This window comes from Bos grunniens, chromosome 2 (genome assembly GCF_055505025.1).
Source record: "Bos grunniens cultivar Pamir isolate PY7600 chromosome 2, Bosgru_T2T1.0, whole genome shotgun sequence".
NCBI lineage: Eukaryota > Metazoa > Chordata > Mammalia > Artiodactyla > Bovidae > Bos > Bos grunniens.
In genome coordinates, this window is record NC_141166.1 from 92976320 (window position 1) to 92999057 (window position 22738).

Below are 22738 nucleotides of genomic sequence, written 5' to 3' on the forward strand. Positions count from 1 at the left end.
ATCTGCTCCATAGGCTTTTGGTAAAAATTCAATAGTTATTGAACATCCACTGTGTTCAAGTCATCTTGAAGTTTATAAACCTGAATGAAACATGATTCTTGATGCCTGAATTTTGGTGTGTTACCTCATCTAGAAGCAGATGATTTTTAACAAGAGGGTAACAACTCCAGTTTTATATCAGAAGCACCTGGAAGGCTTGTTAAAAAATATACCTGTCCAGGCCCTAGCTCTTAGCTTAGGGAAATTCTGATAATAGTCAGGGCCCATCCTGCAGTGCAGTTTTAACAACCTCCCCATGTGAATCTGATACAGGAACCAGGATTAAGAAGCACTACTTCAAGCTAAGAAAGGACTAATCGCAGGACTGCAGCCACAAGTCAACCAGGTGGGTACCCTTGAAATCTACAAAGGGAGAAGTGGCTAAACACTTTTCTAAGGCTGTCTCTAATTCCACTGTCTCAGGAAGGGCAGGGTTGGGCCCAATCTTCTCAAGAGTACTATAGAGGAATAAAACAGCTACAGCCGAAGACCATCTCCAGAGCCTTTTCAAATGCTCTGTTCTTATTTCTCATGCAAAGCATAGTTGTGTAAATTTTCTCCTTCATTCGACTGGAAAGTCTTTCTCTAGCCAGGGAACACAGTAACCCATTCGTAATAGCTATTTGACAGATATTTGTTTTGAATCCTCCTCATCCAAATCCTGGGGTCCGACCAGGATGTATAAATGTATATATCCATCTGAAAGTTTGTAAATATCCATAAAAGTACATTTGTTTATAAAACATTTCAACTGCACAAAAGAATATGGGAATGTGTAACATACAGAGGGAAGAAAGAACAATAAAACAAACACCCATGGACCCACATCCCAGTTTATGACGTAGGAAGTTGCCAAATACCCATGAGGTCTCCTGTTGAACAGCTCCTGAAATTTAAATCAGAAATGCGTGCATTCAATCATTGACTGATTGGTTAATTCATTCACTTGCCAAATGTGCCTGAATGCCTACTAATCGATGTAGACGATTAGTATCTCTTCCGTTGGAGTGGCGTGGGGGTGGTGGTCAAAAGTGATACTTGGCCGAAGGTTCTCAGATTGCCTTTCCTGCACGCGGCCCTAACCCAGCCGGGCCCTCCGGAGCGGGCGTGGTTTCTGCGTGCAGACACTTTGGGCAGAAACTACTGGTCCCGGCAGTCCGCGGGGCGAGTGGGCGGAGCCGGGCCGGGGGCGGGGGCCGGGGGCCGGGCGAGAGGGGGCATTGTGTCGGGAGCGCGGAGCTGCATTTGTCTGCTCTAGGTGCTGGTCGAGCTAGCGTCGTGATCGCCGGCGTAGAGCTGGAAGTGTCAGCGGCAATCACTGTCCCGGCGGGAGACCAACTCCGAGCAACCACGCGCCCGCTGGCCGCTATCGCTGGCAGGGGGCGGCGTGCCAGCGGAGCAACATGCAGATAGGCGCCCAGCGCCCTGACGACCCCTCCCGAGGAAAGGAGGCCGGGGCGGCGCTGGGGCGGCGGGGAGCATGAGGCAGGCCGGGGGGCGGCTCGGCTCGGAGCGCTGCTAGGGAGCGGCGCGCGCTGCACACTCGCCGGGGCGCAGCGGAGGGCGGGGAGCCGGGCTGGTTGCGCCAGCGGGCGGGAGCCGGCCGCCGGGAGCTGTTCTGATTTCCGACGCGGACGCAGGGGGCCCGGAGTAGCCCCCTGCCCCGGCGTGCAGCCAACATGGGCAACGCCGGGAGCATGGATTCACAGCAGACCGATTTCAGGGCGCACAACGTGCCTTTGAAGCTGCCGATGCCCGAGCCAGGTGAACTGGAGGAGCGATTTGCCATCGTGCTGGTGAGTGCGCGGCGGCGGCGGGAGCCGGGCCCCGGGGCCCAAGACCAGGCGGTGCAGCTGACCCCCGCTCTCTCCCCTTCTCCCCGCGCCGGGAGCGAATCCCCGGTCGCAAGGGGGAGGCTCCCGCTTCGCTTATTGTGGCCTCCTCTCCGTCCTCCTCCGATCTCTCCGCTCCAAGCCTTCTTGGGGTCCCGGGATGGGGTACGGGGATGGGGGTTGGCTGACTGGCCGGCCCCGAACCCATTGTCTGGCGGGAGAGGCACCTCGCAGCGCGTGTGTCGGGGAGGTGCGGCGTGGGCGTGAAGGGAAGGTGGCGCGGGCTTGGAGGAGGGGGCGGCTGGCCGCTAAGGCTTTTTGTTTAAGAAAAAAACTCCCCGCAAAGCCCGAGTCCTTGAGAACCATCCAGCGGGCGCCCAGCCGGGGCCCTGCGGGGTTCGGGGCTGATGGGCGCATGTGGCGGGTTGAGGGCGGCGTGGTGTGCGAAGGCGAACTTGGAGGCGGACGTCTGGCTTGGCAGAGGGGAGCTCCCCCAAAAGGGAAAGAGAAGGAAACCCGCGGCAGTGCGGCGTCCCCGTCCCTAAGCGAGGAGGGGGACATCTGAAACCGGCGCGAGAGAAGCTTCGCCTCGGCGCGTTCGTTTTCGTCTTAAATGTTAAAACAAACCACAAAAATGTGCAGTTTTGCGGGGACGTGTTGCAAGCTGTCCTGACTCTAGGGATCCCTCCTCTCCCCTCGCTAAATCTGACTCCCTCCCGGAATCCGCTTCTCCTAGCTTTCCAGCTCTGTAAATCTGAGACACTTGAAGACTTCTTTCTGCTTTTCCTTGCTGGGTGTAAGTTTCTGGGCCCCTCCCAGCCTGAGCCTGTCAGTGCTGTGAGCTCAGGAGGGTGTGGCGGTCTCCCCCTCGCCCCAGCCGGCGTCTGGACCGCGGTTAGTCCCCAGACTTCGACTTTTAGTGTCTCAGCCTCTCTTAAGGGGTGTTGGAAGGGAAACATAGATTCGACGCGTTCCTAATACTTGGATTCGTACAGTTACCTTTTCCTAGCTAGTTACCTGTACATCCTACAATAGTAGGCAGCAAGAGAAACTTGTGCTTAAGGCAGTCGAATTTCGCGTCTGCATACGGGGTTTGGGCATGTAACCTCCCAACTTTGGGGATTGACCAGAGTCTGAAGAACACTGGGACGTTTAAAAACCCTTTCTTCAGGCCCTTGAAAAGGACTGGTTTAATATGGGGACTGTTCTGGATGGCAGATTAGCTTTGTGCTCTTTGGAAGAAGAGCCCACGAGCTTTTTCACACCACCTGGAAACTCCGGCGTGGCAGTCTCGAGATAGATGAGGCTGCCTGTCTTGCACTCCGTGGTCTGAGATCTCACGCAGCTGCTCCCATTGTTGTGCAGAATGAAACACTCTGAAATGGAACTGCATGGGCTTAATTACTTTTGAAGGCAGCCTGGGTGCAAACTTGACCTGTCTTTCCAGGGACAAACCTTTTTGGTTCAAAATCCTCTTCCTACCAGACTACATGGTTCTTACCTCCTAGCCTTGGGTGATCATTTCCGTCCATGCTGTGCTGGGTGGGTGTGCGTGTGTGGATTGTGTGTGCTGGGTGTGTGTGTATGTACACTTGAAGTGGGAAGGCCAGTGACGCAGGCAAACCAGATAATAGCAATAATACAATTAAGTTCTCAACTGGGATAGCATGTTTTGCATGAGCTTTGAGTTACCCTGCTGATTAATGACACATGGTATGAATTACCCTTTAGGAAAATAATGTCCTATCATTAATATGGTGGATCTGTGTTACTGTTAAATCTAGAAGGCGCAAATTTAGTATATAGAAATTCATGTTTCTACATCACAAGCTCTTTGGAGCAGGGGTTACTGTGTAGCTCCTTTTACTGTGTCATACACAAGCACTGGATGCAGTTCCTTTCTTTAACTGTTTATAATATGTTATGCCTTTCAAAACAAACGAACAACAAAACCAAAAAATACCAGGCTGACCTTTTTTGGGTTAAGACAAAGCTTTTGGGAAAGTATCAGCTTGGGGGCCCTCTTGTTAGGGATGCACTTGAACCATGGATGTGGTACGTAACTCTCCCTAGTCAGCTCCAACTGCTCTTCAGAAATCTGTACGGGGAGTTAAAAGGAATCCTTTTTATGGGCTGATAGAAGTACAGAGTTACGGTGACTTCTCTTGTAGTCAGTTTTTTCCTAAAGGTGTCCATGTGATGCTCTCAACTGTGCTTTTTCTTTATGAATTACTTAACAAATCAGCTCAAACCATTTACTTCTGGAGATCAAGCTTGAAGGACAGGTTATAGGTTGTAATGTTCAAAGCATGTGTATGGAGGAATTCTCTGCCCTCACACAGTGGGAATCCTTTGGGCATTATTGATACTAATTTTATTTCCTATATGATAAAGATCATGTAAGTTACTGGGAGGAAAACAGGATAGTAATACTGTATAGAAAAGTATACAAATACCTCATTGTAAACTTGGCTTACAGCAGTGATTAAGCCCTCAGATATGAAAAGTAATTCCTCTCACCCCACCAAGCTCTAGAATATTTAAAGCACTGAGGAGGGGTAAATAAAAATTTGAGTAACAGACGTCCATCTATTTATCAAAAATCTTGAGATAAAACCTACTCAATGACTACCCCTTCATCAGTCCATATAAGCTAAACTGTGTATATCTAGAAAAATACTGGGCATGAATGGAAAGATGGGTTCAGGATGGGGAACACGTGTATGCCTGTGGCAGATTCATTTCGATATATGGCAGAACCAATACAATATTGTAAAGTTTAAAGATAAAATAAAAAAAAAATAAAATCCAATCTAGAAATATAAAAAAAATGCTGAATTAAGATCAGTGAAGGGATAGACCCTAAAAAGTTCTTTTAATAGGAAAAAAATGGAATTTTTTGAATAGAGATTTCAGTGACTGAACTTCTGTAGTTAATGACTAGTAAAAATTGGATCCAAATCTTGAGTTAAAATCCTCCTAAAGAATCTTATCCCTCCCTGAACCTGTGTTCATCATTATTACAATGATAGTTATAAACCTTATATTTAAAGGAAAAGATTACTGACTCCTTTATACACTTAACTGTTGGCATCCTTGGACCTACCCGTCAGATAGAGCTATAAGGTGATGTATCTTTGTGTGTGTACAATGTTTCTGTTACACTCTTCCATGGAAGTGTTTCATAAATTATAAATGCAGTCATCTGCTTCAGTCTTTGTTCCTTTAACGTATTTTGTATATATTTTGCATATTTCATGAGTAATATTGGCTGTGTTTTTGGGTCCCACACATTTATAATTGTCCAAGTGACTATTATATTTGTTAAACTTTGTCTAATTGTTGGGAATGCACACACACACACACACACACACACAAATACTCCCATGACCTTTATTCTCAGAGATGATGCTCTGAAGGTGATTTTTGGGTGTGGTGAACAATTAATTGTCCAAGAATAACTCTTTGGACATTAGATGCTCTGTATATTGTTCACTGATTTTTGGCTTGAGGTCACTGTTTACCATTTAAAATGTAAGCCCCTCAATCCCTGTGTCTAGGAGCTGTCCTTTCTGAGTCTCAGAGGAAAAGATAAATTGTAACCCTCCATCCCGGCTGCCATATCTGGGTGATAGCAGATGTCAGGCTGCTCTGCGAGCAGATTCAAAAACACAGATTTGGAAGTGGTGGCTTAGGGCTGTAGTATCTTATGTTTAACACCGGGAACTACTTTGATGTGTGATTAGTTTGAGTCAGTTTCCGTTTCAGTTTTTTTCTTGGCGCTGAGGTTGAATGTGGTCACCGTACTTAGGAAGAAATGGGAACATTTTCTGAACACCTACTCTGAGTATGCCCTATGCTTGCATGTTCTCACTGAATCCTCACAATGACTCCAGCTATCGGCAACATTAAAGATGAGGAACTAAGATTACTTAAATTGACTGAAGTTACTTAAGTTATTTAGATAGCCAGTCTAGGATTTTTAACCCAGATTTGTATCTCTACTCCCCGCCTCCCCACCCACCCCTAATATTATATTATGCTTCCTTGGGCTTACAACTGGTAAGAAAGAACAAGAACAGAAAGGCCTGGAACTAGCAGTAAAGCTGTTTAAAAAAAAAAATCTTGAATCTGGTGAGTACAAGTTTCAAAACTATAAAGTTGGCAGAAACGTCTTTGAAGCGACCCAAGTGCGGTGTACTTAATGTTTCTCTTTAGATGTCATTCATTTTGGCATCTTCACTGTGCTATTCTGTCTTCAGGCATGGAGTTAAATATTGATTTGATCCAAAAGTGTACTCTTCAGTTTTTCCTTTCAAGGCAGACTTGAACCGCCTTGTTTGGGAAGTCTGGACGTCCCAGATCAGAGCGGAGAGACAGCCTGTCAATGTGATGCATGCACTCCAAATGTAAGGACTTGTGAAAAGGACAAGGAAGGTCAGGTTTTAACATTTCAGTCTATTTCCCTCTGCAAGATGTTGTTCCTTTTCAACCACTTCCATGGAGAGCCTTTGCCGTGAAGTCCACAGAACAGATGGATGGGTAGGAGTGAAGTTAGGCCATCATCAGAGGCATGCTGATTTATTTTCTCGCTTTTCTCCTGTTGAGAGGAAAAAGGGGAGTGAGAAGGGGGAGGTTGGAGTGTTGTTTCGACCTCTTCCAGGCAGTAACCTCTGAGTTGTTTTATTTTCCAGAGTGGGAATATATGTGTACGGTGGTACTTTTCATCATGATCAGGGTGCATTTCTAATAATTTTCTAATAATCTCAATAAAAACTGAAGGTATATTTGGGTTTCTAGGGTAGGGTTGATCAAAAGCTTTTCTCTGAATTATAAATGCTTGGCTCCATTGGGAGACTGGCAGCTGCGTTAAACTGATGAAATGCAGAGGGGAGCGGGTATGTTTGCCCTTAAACCCTTCAGTGATAAGAATTACTTGCACGTGTGGCCTTTCATTTAGCAAAGAGCATTGGCCCCAGGAGTGGCAGATGTAGTTTCTAGAATCATCATCTCCTGCACCAACTTGGGCGAGTGATCTTTCCGGTGATCCTTGGTTTTTCTCCTCTGTAAATGGGAATACCGTTTGACACAACTATTAGGATAGTCATGAGATTTTTGAAATCATAGCTCTTGGAAGTGTAAAATTTCTGAAACATTATACTGTGAGCCATTAGCCGACTTCTCGTTCATGTTTTGTGTAGAAAGAGTGAGCTGTAGTCTGTGTTGTCTGGAGAGTAGCATTTCCATGGTGGGTGACTGAAAGTCACATAAGCGTAAAGAAAAGTGTAATATTTAGAGTTGTCAAAAATTGGAGAAGGAGCTTTCCAATTAGCGTTGCTAAGACAGAAGCTGTATTAAAAATGCTGATAATTGGCAAGTCTTTCTGAGCCCAGGATCCAGCTGGTGAATGGCTTGCACGGTACCTTTCTTGGGGGCAGGTCTGCTACCTGCGGGTGTTGGAAATAGAATTACAGCATCCAAGACGGGGGAAGGGTCTCCTTGGAGGCTCCTCCTGGGCTCAAAGAAGCAAAAAAGTAGTGTAGGTTCATGCTTGTTTCTGGAAATTCATTCAATTTTATAAAAGCTGTGGCCTGGAGAACTTGGTCTTCATGTAAGGACAAGGTGAAGTGGGCTCCCTGGTCCTTGTATCTGAGCAAGTAACACATAAAAAGTGGCTAACTAAAGAGGCACTGAGGCCAGATGGTTGTATCTCCTTTGCAAGAGAATGCTACTACCTGGACTCTTCTTAGAAAGGCAGTGAATCCCTGTAAAAGCACAGATTGGAATTGCTTAGGAGGGAAGGTGGGTTCCCAGCTATGCAGATGCTTGGCAGCCCCCATCTTGTAGAGGGCTCTTCGTCTCTAGAGTGGGGACCTTTCCTACCTTCTTCCATTGTAAGAAGTCTATCCAAAGACTTTGGGGTTCCTGGTCTCTACAGAGAGACTCCTGCATCCTCTTGGTTCTCACCTACCTGAACAGTATAGGTGGAGGTAGCTCACGTCTTGTCTTTCCTTTAAGATGGTGTTTGCTCAGACTGTAGGGTGATCTTCCCACTCCTCCCCAGTCACCCCATCCTCTTTTCCCTGCCAGCTGCCCTTCCAACACAACACCACGGACTATGCTGTTTCCGGTGGATGTGTTATAATTTGGAAGGGATGTTGGAGGAAGAGCTGGAGGGTCAGAGAGCTGTTTCCTGAACTGTGGGCCAACTAAGGTCCACAAATGTGGACCAGGATGGCTCGAAATTGGGAAACACCAAGTCCCTTCTTGGAAGTATTTGTTGTAGACAGAAGAGTACTTTCTTTTCACAGTCTTAAACTGACCAAGAAAACATGCCCAGTGGCATCAGAGCTCGTGGTGGGTACCTTGTCACAAACTTTCTATAGTTTCTAGGGTACACCAAAACTGTTTCCCTGGACACATCTTCATCACTCTTGTGCCACCTGGAACTGACTTCAGTGACTTACTTCGCATGTAACCTTTGTCTACTTTTCTTGTTTGCCAAAGAAGCTTTGTTGCATTGGTAAGCTGCTGAATCCATTGCCCCAGAAGCTGAAAGCTTTGAGGTGTCTAGTCCTTGCTGTCTCCAGGAGAACCTCTCTTGACTGACTTCTGTATGGTAGATGGTGCACCAGACTTGGTTTATCCTTAAATCTTGTTGGCTTTGGGAAAGGTGTCAAGTTGTTCACGTTTTGGCCCCATGTCTGGTGCTGGTCAGTCACCTCTCTCAGGTCCTGCCTTGAGTTGAGGCTTTGCTCAGGAACCTGCCCTCTCTTCCTTGGTGTTTCTTTTCCCTGTGAAGTTTGGCTGAGTACTTTATTTGAAGTAGGTGACAAAGGGATTGACAAGCCACAGTGGTGCTTTTCAAACTTGGCTATAGTCAGCATCACCTGGGACCCTCAAAAAAACAGGTGCCCGGGTCCCACCCCTGGAGATTCTGATCAGTTCCTCTGGAGTGTGACCTGGGTGTCAGAATTTTTAAAGCTCCTTAGATGTGAGTGTGCAGCTGTGGTTGAGAGCCACGTGCCAGAGTAGTTTTTCTCCTCTCCCTCCCTGCCCAAGAGACCAAACATAAGAGTTAAAACCACAGTGAAAATCTAGAGAAATTAGGCAAAGTTGAGGAGGGTTAAAAAAAAAAAGCTCCTAAAGATACTTGATTCAACTGAAAGCACCAAGATGAGAAATATAGGAGAGATGGGTCAAAGCCTGTTGAATATTAGATTTATTTAACTATGCATTTAAGAAATGGCTGTCAAATCATAATGATAATTTGCAGAGAAAGTTCTATACATTCTAGCTTAAGAGTGAACAGTGACCCTGAGGTTTACTACTGGGATAGAGCAATCAATAAATCAATTGTATTTTTGCTTAGGCCTCTATTCTCAAGCCTAATTTTTTGTTGGTTCAATGCAGGCTTTTTGCTTTGATCTCTGGTTTTACCACTTACAAAGACTTGATGAGCTTGGCTTCCTGGAGTGAAATTCAAATACACTTGTGAAATGTAAACAACGTTCATTTATTAAGACTCCTATAATCAAGGCAAATTGGCATGCTCATATGAGCAATTAGCTTTGAGAATAGAAAGATAAATAGGATGTTAGGTCAAGAATGAACCGATTGTTCTCAGGGTAAGACTCTAGTTATTCCTTTAATAGGTAGAAGCAAATAGACATTCCCCTTATTCTTAATCTTTAGCGTTTGGGGTTAGGGGGACAACATACGAGGTTTTCTCAGCTGAAAGGATAGAAGCAATTATTGGCTCATTTTCATCTGGAAATATAAATCTTTCTAGGTAGTTGGTTTATGAGCAGATGAAACTTTCTGTTATTTGGAAGAGGGCAAAAGAAGGCATGGATTTAGATGGGAATATTAAAGAATAACGGAATTTTACTTTGGTGGAGAAGGTAAGAAGATTTTTACAGTGGCAAAAAGATTGAAAATAATCTCATCTGCCTTCAGTGAACAGTGTCTTTGTGTGTATGTGTAGGAGGAAGCCTTAGGATAACCAGGAGAAGCTAGATAGAACATGATTGGACCTGCACCATGGCAACAGTGCTCTATGAATTAAGCACTGCTTAGTATCTTATTTGTGGAAAGTTGGGAAACCTACATGGAAAGGTGATGAATGTGTAAAATATTTATAGCTTTGTAGGTCACTTTGAGTTCTTAACCCTTTCAGTCCCCAGTATGTTCAGCCTTCTGCTTCTTCCAGGGAAGCTTTTCCTCTTTAGTGACAGTCTTGCTCAATGAGGATTCTTTCCCCCAAGGACTTCTGCCTGATGAACCTAGGAAGTCAGTTCAGGCCAGGGGTCTTCAGGATGCTATACACTTGAAACTGGTGATTTTCCAGGCATGACCCAAGATCATCCTTCTATTGCCCACTAATGAGGCCATCTAGACATGAACCCTGGGAGACTTAAGAACTGTGTGGCCTCCTGGGCGTGTGGGACCATTCAGCTTCTCCAGTGTCCTTTCACTGTAGAAGTTTTGAGTCTCAGAGTAGGCTTTTTGGAAAGCCTTTATTTGGATGAGAAATCTTCAGATCATCTGAGAATTTACCAGGTCTCAGTCTTCATTTAATGGAGTAATTTTTTAACATTAGACAGCTGTATTTTATTTCACCAGTAATTGTCAGAAATTTCATTAACTTTGCTATAAATTTCTTTTGTTGTTGTTCTTTGGGATGGTATCTCCTAATCATCTGTTGTTGAGTAATGTACAAACAGAAATGGGCCTTTTTCATCAGTGTACAGACTGATGGATTTTCGCAGAGTGAGAACAACGCTGTAACCAGCTTGGGTTCAGGAATCAGAGTCGTGGTCTCTCTGTTTTTCTTCACATAAGGTTTGACTTGGCTCCTTGCCTCCCCAGCCGCAGTTGCTCACCTGAACTTACTTTCGGAGTGGCCAGACTTACATGGAAGAAAATAGGCCACAGGATTGTGCCTTGTGGTCTGATTCTAAATGGCTCTAACCGTGAGGTTTCTACCACTTCCTTTGAGAGATTTCTTCAGTTCAATCAGGCCTCACCATTAGGAGATATTGACATTATGACATCTTACTGCTGCTTTCAGTTACATCATCACCGATAACCGTAATGGTATTTTTATTTACTTATTTTTGGTAGAGCATCTCTCGTTTTCATAATACTGAGAAAAATATATTTTGATTTGTGTTCCTAGACTAAAGCACGAATAGGGGTGGGATTTCCAAGAGACAACGAGCCTGTGCCCTTTGTGGTTTCAATACTTGGAATCAGGTATTTGCAAATACAGGTTTTGTGTATTCACTTTGAAGCCTAAGTTTTAGCCTTTAGGTTTTTGCCATCATGATGACTCTTTTGAAATATTAAAAATGCACGATTAATGTTAAAATATATTAAAAAATATAAGATTGTGAGTCTCATCTTTTGGTTCAGTTTTCTCATCGGAACCCTGTTATGTTACATTAGACGTTGATCCGGTTTGAGAAGCTCTTTGGCCACGTTTGTTGTCAGTGGTTTCCCTTCCATCCTCTCCTCTGTAACTTCGTAGCCCCTGCGCCCTACCCACACCTGCTTTCTCACTGAAGCCTTCCACAGTCTGGCCTCATAGCTCAGTCAGTAAAAAATCTGCCTGCAATGCAAGAGACCCTGGAAGAAGGAAATGGCCACCCACTCCAGTATTCTTGCTTGGAGAACCCGTGGACAGAGGAGCCTGGCGAGCTACAGTCCTTGGGATTGCAAGAATCGGACACGACTTAGCGACTAAAACCACCATAGTCTGCCCAGACCCATCTTCTCTCCTGTTTCCTTAGTACACCCTGACGTGGACTTTATGTCTGCTCGTAGAGCAGGCTTGCACTTTTTCGCTGCTGTGTCTTTCCTCACGTGATTCTCTTGCACATGATGTACTCCCTTTGCTTATTTGCTTCCTTAAAATTATATCTGGCCTTCAAGGTTCTTCTGAAATCCCATCTCTTTCTCATGTCCTTATGGATCCAGCATCAACTTGGGGGAGGTGGGAAAAACAACTCCTCTCTTTGATCTCTTTATAGTGTGATTTATTTCTTTTACTTATGAGGCCTGGGATTAAGTATCACCTTGTGTGAGATGTGTCTGTAAAATAAGGGGATGCTTTTATGTGTAGCTTTGTAGCTACTCATTACCCTGTTGGCCATCTGTTTGTGTCCTTGTTTTATTTGCGAGCTTGCACTATGGGCTCCTGGAAGCCAAGGATCACATCTTACAGGTCCTGGCAGTTTCTCCTTGTCCAGCGCAGTGCTTGGCCCAGGGAAAGGTCTTAGCAGATAATTACTGACTTGGTCAGAGAACTGTGCCTGCTGAAACAGGCCTGGGAATCGAGTAGCTGCTGCTCTAAGGACCTATCTAACTGGCCCTTCTGGGCTGATTGTTAATTGCACATAACTTGCTTTTGTGTTGAAATGACACTTTGTCGCAGCTTCTCACTCATCTTGGTACTCTCCATAGCACTTGACTGTAGTGGGTGCCCAGCAACACTAAGCATTCAGAGATGATAAGTTGGCATCATGCTTTTGCCTGACTCCTTACGAAAAACTGGTGAATTAGAAGAGGAGGAAGGCAGTGGAAATGACCAAAGGAGGTCCGTGGTTTCTCACTGTTGCGAAGCCAGTCTGGTGTGTCATGATGAGCTGTCATCAGTGAGTGGTGGAACTGTTCTGTGGGGCTTTCCGTAAGTGAAATGTCCTTCAGAGTATTCCCTTTGTTGCTGGGAGTCAGGCAGGTTTCAGTGAGCGGCATTCCTTAGTGCAGCATTTTAGTGCTTTGTTGTTTGTGAAGTGTTTGCAAATAATCGTGATTCTAAGTGTTCCTAATCCATAAGGGCCTGAAGGTATGTGGCTTGAAGTTACAGAAGAGGGTAGAGAGGTTGGTGAGCTCATCCTAGGTCCTCCATCACTAAAACTCCAGGGGCATTCCAGGGTCAAATAAGATGCTGTTTATATTTTCTGTGCTTTATACGCCTATCTTTAATGCTCTTGGCAGCCCTCAGAGGGAGATATTATCTTCCTTTTACAAATGAGGCAGTGAGGCTCAGAGTGATAAGGTGGCTGCTTCCTAAGGATGGAGGCACGATTTGAATCCAGGCCTGTCTGATGAGAGAATGCACTCATTTCTACTGTATCACGCTATGTATACTTTCAAGTTAGTTATAAGAAGACCCTAAATGTTGGCCTCTTATTTTTCATTCTTCATGTACCCTCTAGACTAAATTCACTTATATAAAATCTGTCCCTTGAGTGTATGAGTCTTGCATCAATATAGTGATAGATGTTCTGGGCTCTGAGGGTTGAGAGGCTGATGTAGTAATCACTCAGTCGTGTCCCCATGACTCTTTGTGACCCCACAAACTGTGGCCCTCCAGGCTTCTCTGTCTATGGGATTCTCCAAGCAAGAACACTGGAGTGGATTGCCATTCCCTTCTCTAGAGGATCTTCCCAACCCAGGGATCAAACCCGGGTCTTCTGCCTTGCAGGCAGATTCTTTACCATTTGAGCTACAGGGAAGTCCTGAGGGTTGAGAGGGAAAGCATCATTTCTGTATTTTGAGTGTTCAGAAACAGTGTCCTTGGAATAGGGAGTGGAGCGATGCTAGCTTTGTCCCAACCACTGCTAGACTACACTTTTTATTCTACATTGTGCAGTTTTGCTCACGTGTCACTGCTTAAGAAGGGTTTACACCTTAATTAGACAGTCTGGAAATGTTTATCGAGCACTTGCTATGTGCTGTGGGCTCTAGAGGATGTGGAGCTGCATGAGGCCCACCAACTGTCAGCCCTCATGGAGCTTACATTCCAGCAGTGGGAAGGGCTGGTGGGGGCAGTCAGGCGTGAAAGGGGTACATCACGCATGCTTGCATGCGTGCTCAGTCATGTCTGACTCTCTGTGACCCATGGCCTTTAGCCTGCCAGTCTCTTCTGTCCATGGGATTCTCCACGCAAGAGTACTGGAGTGGGTTGCCATTTCCTTCTCCAGGGAATCATCCTGACCCAGGGATTGAAACCAGATCTCCTGTATCTCCTGCCTTGGCACAGATACATAAATGGACCTGAATTTCCAATGCTGAGAAGTGCCGTGAGGAGAATAAAATAGGTGTTGTGAGGTGGTTTCCTCTCATTTGATGCATAATTACATGGCGATAGAAATCACAGTGGTAATTGCTTCTGGGGAGAGAGACTGAGGCACACGAAATTCCTAGAGTGATGAACATGTTCTCATCTAGACCGGAGTGTTGGTTTTACAAATGTAACCTGTCAAAAATCATCAGATTGTACACTGTAGATGTGAATTTCACAGCATAAAATTGACTTTCATTAAAAAAAAAATCCTAAGATCTGACTAATAGGGGTCAGGCAGGGATGAGCTCACCAGCAGGTGTAATTAGGGCTTGATTTGTCAAGCCCTAGGGCCAGGAGAGGGTTCCTCGGACCCTGGGGCAGCCGAAGGGAACAGCGAGAGGAATGTCCTCAGTTCCTGTGGCTTCAGACTTGACATGTGGGGAAACCTCTGGAAAGCTGGGCCTGGGGCTGCAGGAGGCTGTTCCCTTTGCCAGAGCGGAGCTGTTCCTTGTGTTAATAATTGGCTCTGTCGTCACAGCTCTCTGCCACTTGTTGAATTCAATAGATTTTTGAACAAATTGCAGTCTTGTCACTGTTCTGGACCAGTGAGACATCCAGTTGGGGAATGGAGTGTTTGATTAGTGTAGCAGTGCACTTCTCAGTAAAGGCTCTCTGAAGGGACCCAGTACTTGGAATGGCCCGTTTTATCTACTTAAAGCCATGGGTTGAAATGCAGCTTTTTTTTTTTTTTAAGCTATTTGCTGCTAATTTGTTGCTCAGACCTTTCTCTTCTTTTTCTTTCTTTCCTTAAATCTTTTTACGTACTTTTAAAGAGCATGTGACAATTTTACATAGAGGTTTGAATCAGAAGTTAAAAGTAAGGTAAGTTGGTATAGTGGATTATTCCTGAAGTCCCTTAAGTGGCTCATCAGGGTAGTGTATGCATGATTCTGGATAAAACCTTAGAAAGTAGTTCTCGGGCGTGTTAACGTTTGAGACCTCTGAGCTTGACTGAAGGAGAAGAGTTCCTATGCAGATGTCAGGTTCTCGCTATCGTTTGCCTGTCAGACCTCCAGCAGTGACTGGACAGTGGGTGGGAATGCTATGACATCTTACTCCATTCAGTACCCCACTAAACCTTTTAATACATACCAGGGAAGTTGTTTCTTGGGAGGATTTTAAGGCAGCCCTCAAGTTAAATATGGGTTGGATACGCGAACAGCCGCAGTAAAGATAAAGGTCACTGATCGTGCATTTCTTGGGCTTCCCCGGTGGCTCAGATGGTAAAGAATCTGCCTGCAATGTAGGATACCCAGGTTAGACCCCTGGGTTGGGAAGATCCCCTGCAGGAGGGCATGGCAACTCACTCCAGTATTCTTGCCTGGAGAATCCTATGGGCAGAGGAGCCTGGCGGGCTATAGTCCATGGGCTCAAGTTAAATGTGGTTGGGTGCATGAACAGCATGAGTAACAGTAAAGGGCATTGATTGAGTGTTTAATGTCTTCCGTCAACATGAAAGATGACCCAAGACACCTGAAAGGTAGGGATCACCCTGTTCCATCTAGGAGAAGCTCAGGATTCTAGAAGCGAAGGACCTTGCCTGAGGACGCACATTTCTAGGAGATACTGGAGCTGAAAATCAAACTTTGCTAACTCGAAAGCTGTGCTCCTAGCATACTGTTTTCTCTCAATTATGAAAGTATAATACAAATATACATATAAACGTTGTGGTTCAGAGCAAATTGAAAACCCTGTGAGGATAAATTCGGTAACTTTTTAGTCTATAGTAATTTTGTTGGTATATGCCCAGAACCAAGCGTTAATTATATGTCCTTCAAAAAAGAAAATTGAAGATAAAATAAGAACTGAATGAATAAGCCACTGTCCACTGTTGAAATAGTAGAGGCCAAGTAAGCTTGTGATCAAATTGGCTTTTTTCTAGTAACAGTTGTCCTCTGAAGGCTTTCTGAAGGCTCTCTTTCAGACAACTGTCTCTGAACCTTTGTTTTTTTTACATCTCCCAGTAAAATGGCTGTGTTGTTACAGCTTGCAGGCTTGGAATAAGCCTTTTGATCACCCCTCAGTGATAACCCACAGTTTTGGACTTCGTTGGGAGGGATTAACCCTACTATCTTGTATTAACCAGCTTGATGTGGGCTTGCTTATTTTTAATAAAACCCATGTCATCCCATTCATTTCATTCAGCAAACTTTTTTTAAATTAATTTGTGCTAGGTCCTAGTTGCTGCACATGGGATTTTTAGCTGTGGCATGCTGACTCTTAGTTGAGCATGTGGGATCTAGTTGCTGACCGGGGATTGAACCCAGGCCTCTGCATTGGGAGCAGAGACTTGGCCGCTGAACCACCAGGGAAGTACCTCAGCAAATGTGTTTTTTTGGGTATCTGCTCCAAGCTGCTGCTGCTGCTAAGTCGCTTCAGTCGTGTCCGACTCTCTGCGATCCCATAGACGGAAGCCTACCAGGCTCCCCTGCCCCTGGGATTCTCCAGGCAAGAACACTGGAGTGGGTTGCCATTTCCTTCTCCAATGCAGGAAGGAAAGTGAAAAGTGAAAGTGAAGTCGCTCACTTGTGTCTGACTCTTAGCGACCCCATGGACTACAGCCTACCAGGCTCCTCCATCCATGGGATTTTCCAGGCAAGAGTACTGGAGTGGGGTGCCATTGCCTTCTCCACTGCTCCAAGCTAGGCACTGTTAAAGCTTCAGGAGTTGGTGATAGACAGGGAAGCCTGGCGTGCTGCAGTCCATGGGGTCAAGCATTAGATACAACTGAGCAACTGAACTGAGGCACTGTTAAGATGCTGTGACACAAAGGTTCATAAAGCGTCATCTCTACCTTTGAGGAGTTAATTGCCTAGTGGGAGAGGTAGGCAGACAATGGAAATATGGTGTTTTTAAGGTGTTTATCATGTATTTATGTGCTATATATATAATGGGCTCTATAGAAGGGTATGTTAAGGTTAAATTCTGATAAATCTTGACAAGTTAATACATATGGCCTAAAGTTGTAACTCAACCCAGGGATGGAACCTGAGTCTCCTGCATTGGTAGGTGGATTCTTTACCACTGCACCACTTGGAAACCCTGCTGCTGCTACTGCTGCTAAGTCACTTCAGTCGTGTCCAACTCTGTGTGACCCCATAGATGGAAGCCCACCAGGCTCCCCTGTCCCTGGGATTCTCCAGGCAAGAACACTGGAGTGGGTTGCCATTTCCTTCTCCGATGCATGAAAGTGAAAAGTGAAAATGAAGTCGCTCAGTTGTGTCTGACCCTCAGCGACCCCATGGACTGCACCTTCCAGGCTCCTCCGTCCATGGGATTTTTCAGGCAGGAGTACTGGAGTGGGGTGCCATTGCCTTCTCCACTTGGAAACCCTGGTACTCTTTTAATCTGCCTTAAAGTGTTAATTTAAGGGAATAGCTGTGGACTCGTTAAATGGGACTCCTGTGTATCTCACGGATGACTTTAGTGAAATCATTAAATGTGAAGAGCGAGGTCTGGTCCATTGTGTGCGGCCTCTGCTTGGGTATTTTATCCTGACTTTTTTTTGTCCTTTCTAGAAGAAAAAGCCTGTTGTTCAGGGCGTTGGGTTGTTCCATTTCAGAGCTAATGAAAGTGTTAACATCTTCATAATTGGAGCTGACGAGCACCATGCAGTGTACCACAGTGTGACCAATAGGCAGCTGGTTCACATGAGAAAATACACTCAAGGTCATGACCATCTGGGCCTTAAAGAAACTGCGGTTGGTGTTTTGTTTGGCTCCAGCTTCAATCTGGGATGGGCGGAGTCATTCGGACTTTAGTCTGAATTCCAGTAGTGGCAGAAAAAAAAAGGATTTATGTAACTGGTGTGTAGATGGCCTTCTGCTTGAGATAAGAGCATTGTCCAATGAAAGCTTCGTCCTTGTTTCAAATCAAGAATAGAGTGTCACCTGATTCGACCTAGGAAGCCAAGTCATAAGTCACTACATGCTGCATTCCCCCAGTAACCCCTTGCTCTATGTTTTTTTCAGAAGATTCCTTGTTTGATTATCTTATCTACACAGTAAATCTTGCTGAATCAAAGTTTATGAAACTGAGCCCAGTCCCAAATCAGATCAGTATACTACTAGCATCCTGAAGTGGGAGCCTAGAATTTTCTGAAGATGCTTTTACACACTTTTTTTCTTATTCACTTTCTAAGGAGGGAGATTATTCTTTTTCTTTCCACTGATAAATGTCACTTATGCCCTAAATTTTATGGTGGCATTCTACTTTTTAAAGTTGCTGAGATTAAAGAGTATTTGATACAACTGTCAGGCTAGTGTGATAACATGCTCTGTTCCCAGACCCCTGAGGGTTCTTAAGTCTCAGGAGCTGAAGCTGTGTGCATGTTTTTTCTCAGTGCCCTATTTCCATATCAAATAGCCTTAGTTTTTGGATTTTAGTAATGAAGGTATGAACCCAATCTGTCAGGCTTATTATGCCCTTTATTGTAGTCCTTAGTCAGCTTAGAACTGCACGAAAGGAAGTAATAAGCCAGCTCTAAGAAGGTCCAGATGAAAAGGATTATAACATGGTACAGAAATGTTAGCATGCCTGCCCCAGCGGAGTGACTCATTCCTTTTGGAGTATCCATTTTGACAGCTTTTTTGAATCACACACCAATCACAATGTTGGTGTTTTTGGCGGCGTTAGTGTTTTACCCTAACGTTCATAATGGTCACTGCCAAAAGGGAACAGAGAGGAGAATCATAAGTGAAACATAATAGCATCACAAACATTTATTTTTTTCCTTGAGCAGAAACATAATTGGGAATTAGCTGATGTCTTTTCCATCACAACCCCCCCCACCCCTACCCCCTGAGAAAACCACCACTTATCCCAAAGAAAATAAGACCCTAGTGGATCATCCCCCGTCTTTGGCTGTTGCAACTGTGCTTCTTCTTATGCTTGTTTCCATTCAAGAGTTTCACTTCCCAAGCCCTCTCCTCTAGAAATCATTCTTTTAGAGCTTAAGGGTTTTCTCCTGATGTCTTGGTGACTAAGCTTGCTTTGGGCTTGTTCCACCTTGGACTGCGTGTTGTCCCTCTGGGAAGAAACTCCTGTGCACTTCAAAGGAGCAGCGGATACACAGGGTGTATCCAGAAATAAAACTTTGACCCTTTGTCTCTCGTCTTTTCCTCTGTCTCTCAACAGGCATCCTTTTCTTCTGTGCAAACAGACCCTTGTAATTGTTGTTGTCTGTCCTGCTGTTAAATGGCTTGCATCCTTGCTGCAAATATGTGCTGCAGTTTTATGCAGAAATCTCCTTCCATGCACTTTAGTGCTGCGGGGTGCATGTGGACTTTCCCGCCTGTGTCCTTCACTATGGAGCTTCCCATGTGGTTCAGTGGGTAAAGAATCTATCTGCCTGCTATGCAGGAGACCTGGGTTGGATCCCTGTGCTGGGAAGATCCCCTGAAGAAGGAAATGGAAACTCCAGTATTCTTGCCTGGAGAATCCCCATGGACAGAGGAGCCCCGCGGTCTGTAGTCTATAGGGTCACAAAGAGTCAGGAACGACTGAGTGCACACGCTTCACTATGAGAAATTGTTCTAATGGATATGTTCTTTTTTTTTTTTAATTTAACTTTTTGTTTTGTATTGAGGTATGGGCGATTAACATGTTGTGATAGTTTCAAGTGAACAGCAAGGGACTCAGCCGTATGGATACATGTATCTGTTCTCCCCCAAACTTCCCCCCTCTCCAGACTGACATATAACATTGAGCAAAGTTCCCTGTGCTGTACAGTAGGTCCTTGTCGGTTATCCATTTTAAATATAGCAGTGTGTACATGTCCATTTCAAACTCCCTGACTATCCCTTCCTTGCTCCCTGGCCCTGCAGCCACAAGTTCATTCTATAAGTCTGCGAGTCTCTTTTTGTTTTATACCTAAGTTCCTTTGTATTATTTATTTTTAGATTCCATAGATAAGGGGTGTCTTACGATATTTCTTTGAATTTTTCACTCTGAATGACCATCTCTGGGTCCATCCATGTTGCTACAGATGGCATTATTTCATTCTTTTTAACGGCTGAATAATATTTAATGGAAATGTTCTTAATGAAATAGACCTGACATTAGAGAATAGTAGGATGAAATACCCATAGCCCTGTAGAAATACTGTCCAAGCTTCTCTGTCCTCTTCTTCCTTCGCTATTCAGAGGAAACCTATCCTGAATTGTCATGTATCCTTCCCCTATGGCTCAGTGGTAAAGAATCTGCCTGCAGTGCAGGAGACTCAGAAGATGCTGGTTTGATCTCTGGGTCAGGAAAAGCCTCGGAGGAGAGCATGGCAACCGACTCCAGTATTCTTGCCTGGAGAATCCCATGGACAAAGGGGCCTAGCAGGGATCGTAAAGAGTTAGACATAACTGAGTAAGCATGCACTCCCTATGCACATTTGACAAAAATAAAGTTTGTAGAAATGGTATCTTAAGTCATGTGTCCTTTCAGATCTTCGTGTATTTGGTTGGAGAAGTACTCACTTTGATGCGTGTAGCTCTGGGTCAGTTAACTTTTGAGTCATATTCATTGGGTTCCATAAATCATTTACTGTTGGTCTTCATTGTTCGTGGATTCTGGCTTTGCAAATTTGCCTATTCGGTGAACATTTGTTCATAGTCCCAAAGTCAGTACTTGTGGTACTTTTGTGGTCATTCATGGATCACAGGGTGGTGAAAAATTTGAGTCACCCGATGAGCAGTTTTCCAGCCGAGGTCAAACAGGTGACTGTCTGCTTCTTGTTTCCGCTCTCTGTCGATGAGTGTCCTTTTGTATTTTGTTTAGTGACATTTTTCACATTTTTTGTGCTTTTTGCTGGTGATTTTGCTGTGTAAAATGGCGTCTAAATGGAGTGCTGAAGTGCACTCTAGTGTTTCTGAGTGCAAGCTGACTGAAACGTGCTTATGGAGAAAGTACGTGTGTTGGATAAGCTCTGTTCAGACATGACTTAGCTGTTGGGTTGGGTTCAATGGTAATGAATCAATGCTATGTGTTATAGTAACATTAAACAGAAATGCACGTAACAATTTTATGTGTTGATGTGACCAGAGGCTCAGAGAAACCTGACCAGTGGTGAGGTAGGACCTACCAGGGACCATATTGGCTTTGATATTGAATTTCTAAGCCATCTTTGATTTAGGTGGAGGGATTCTTAGTATCGAGCTATTTTTTTTTTTATCACCATTTACAAAGATATTGAATAGTTTTGGAAGAAGGGGAAATTATGTAGATTCTGTCTTACCCTATTTATTTGCTCAAGTGAGGATTCCCAGGTTGCGCTGGTGGTAAAGAACTCAACTGCCAATTCAGGAAAGGTTAAGAGATGGGAATTCTATCCTTGGGTTGGGAAGATGCCCTGGAGGAGGGCATGGCAAGCCACTCCAGTATTCTTGCCTGGGACAGAGGAGCCTGGCAGGCTGCAGTTCATGGGGTTGCAAAGAGTTGGACATGACTGAAGCGACTTAGCGTGTGTGTATGTATGCATGCACATACACACATGAAGTGCAATAATAATCTTTACCAGTTTTTGAGGACTTTGTATGGGTCAAACACTCTGTGTGCTCCACGTGTATTTCTCAGAATAATCCTGTTATTTTAATAATTTACTTAGTAAATGGTTGGGTGTGATTTGAACTAGGCCACTCATGGCACATGTTCAGCTACTTTGTACTCTCTCAATGAAGATAGAGGGTGGGGTAGGGGTGAGGGTGGGGTGCCAGTTGGGGCTAGGGGTGAGGGCTAAGTGGGCGTGGAGTAGATATCACTTGGAAGGTGCCATCCCTCGATAACCAACTGTGGACTGTGACCCCAAAGGACTGCTTGTTGGAATGCCACTACTTGTATTAATTTCTCATTATCAGATAGGAGAAACTGCAACCAAAGCATAATAAAGGGAGTTCTATAAGCTACCAATAGCATCATCATTCTTCAGATCTAGAGATCTCATTTGTTCCTAGGAAGGTGAACGAACTCTATGAGATTCACTTCTTAGTAAGGTGAATGAGAACAATTGATGTCATTTCTTAGAATCAGGGACTTTTTCCTTATTAATGAATGATCTATGTTTTTACCTTCTGAAAGTAAATCTTCATGGCTGAGCTTGAAAGAATTAAGTTTATTCTTTGAATCGTGGTCTTTCTCATTCTTGAATGCAGCTGAAGGTACAATATTTTTCTGTTCATGGCCTAATATGTACAAGTTGTGTAACTCCAAATAAAAAACAAGTTTCATGAAGTAATACTTTACTAAGTAGATTCTACTCTAGTTTTTTAATACCATTATATTCTTTTAAAACATGGTTGTCTTATTTTAGATGGAAAAGATCTGTTATAGCTAAATTCTAGGAATTGTTTGTAATATATTGAAGCAACCTGGTCAGATATCATTGAAATCCCTCAGCTCGTTAAAGCCCACACCAAAGAAATTGTTTACTCCTTAGATTTGATCTTCAGACTCTTCCTTAGGTCTTTGATGAGTTGCCATTGTCTTTTCCTTGTGGTTATGCTGAGATTGGAAACATTTGCTTTATAAAATTTTTGACTCCTTAATAAACAGTGAAGGAGAATTAAGGCTCAAGAGGGTATTGAGAAGAGGGCTTAATTTTAGCAGGTATGGTAATATCTTTGGATCTGTAGCCTCTTTTTTTCTCAAAGAACATCTGGAAAATACACTTAGTAAAAGAAACTTTTTCATTCTGATAACTTGTGATTTATGTCTCCTAGTTTTGCCTATGTGCTGGGAATTGGGATAA

General features: G+C 44.3%; 1 protein-coding gene across 9 annotated transcripts in view; it reads left to right on the plus strand.

Moving 5' to 3' along the window:
* Positions 1-317: 317 nt before the first annotated feature.
* Positions 318-22738, plus strand: part of FMNL2 (formin like 2) — a 332826-nt gene continuing 310405 nt past the window's right edge. For 6 of the 9 annotated variants that reach the window (XR_015146274.1, XR_015146277.1, XM_086353549.1 and 3 more), the window contains exon 1: positions 1227-1835. Coding sequence is in view for 6 of the 9 variants with exons in the window: in XM_086353549.1 (XP_086209675.1) it covers positions 1719-1835 (117 nt within the window). In the remaining 3 variants the exon portion in view is untranslated. Of the gene's footprint in view, positions 386-1226; positions 1836-22738 lie in introns of those variants that run through there. The other 3 variants (XM_086353605.1, XM_086353595.1, XM_086353586.1) reach the window with 2 other exon arrangements.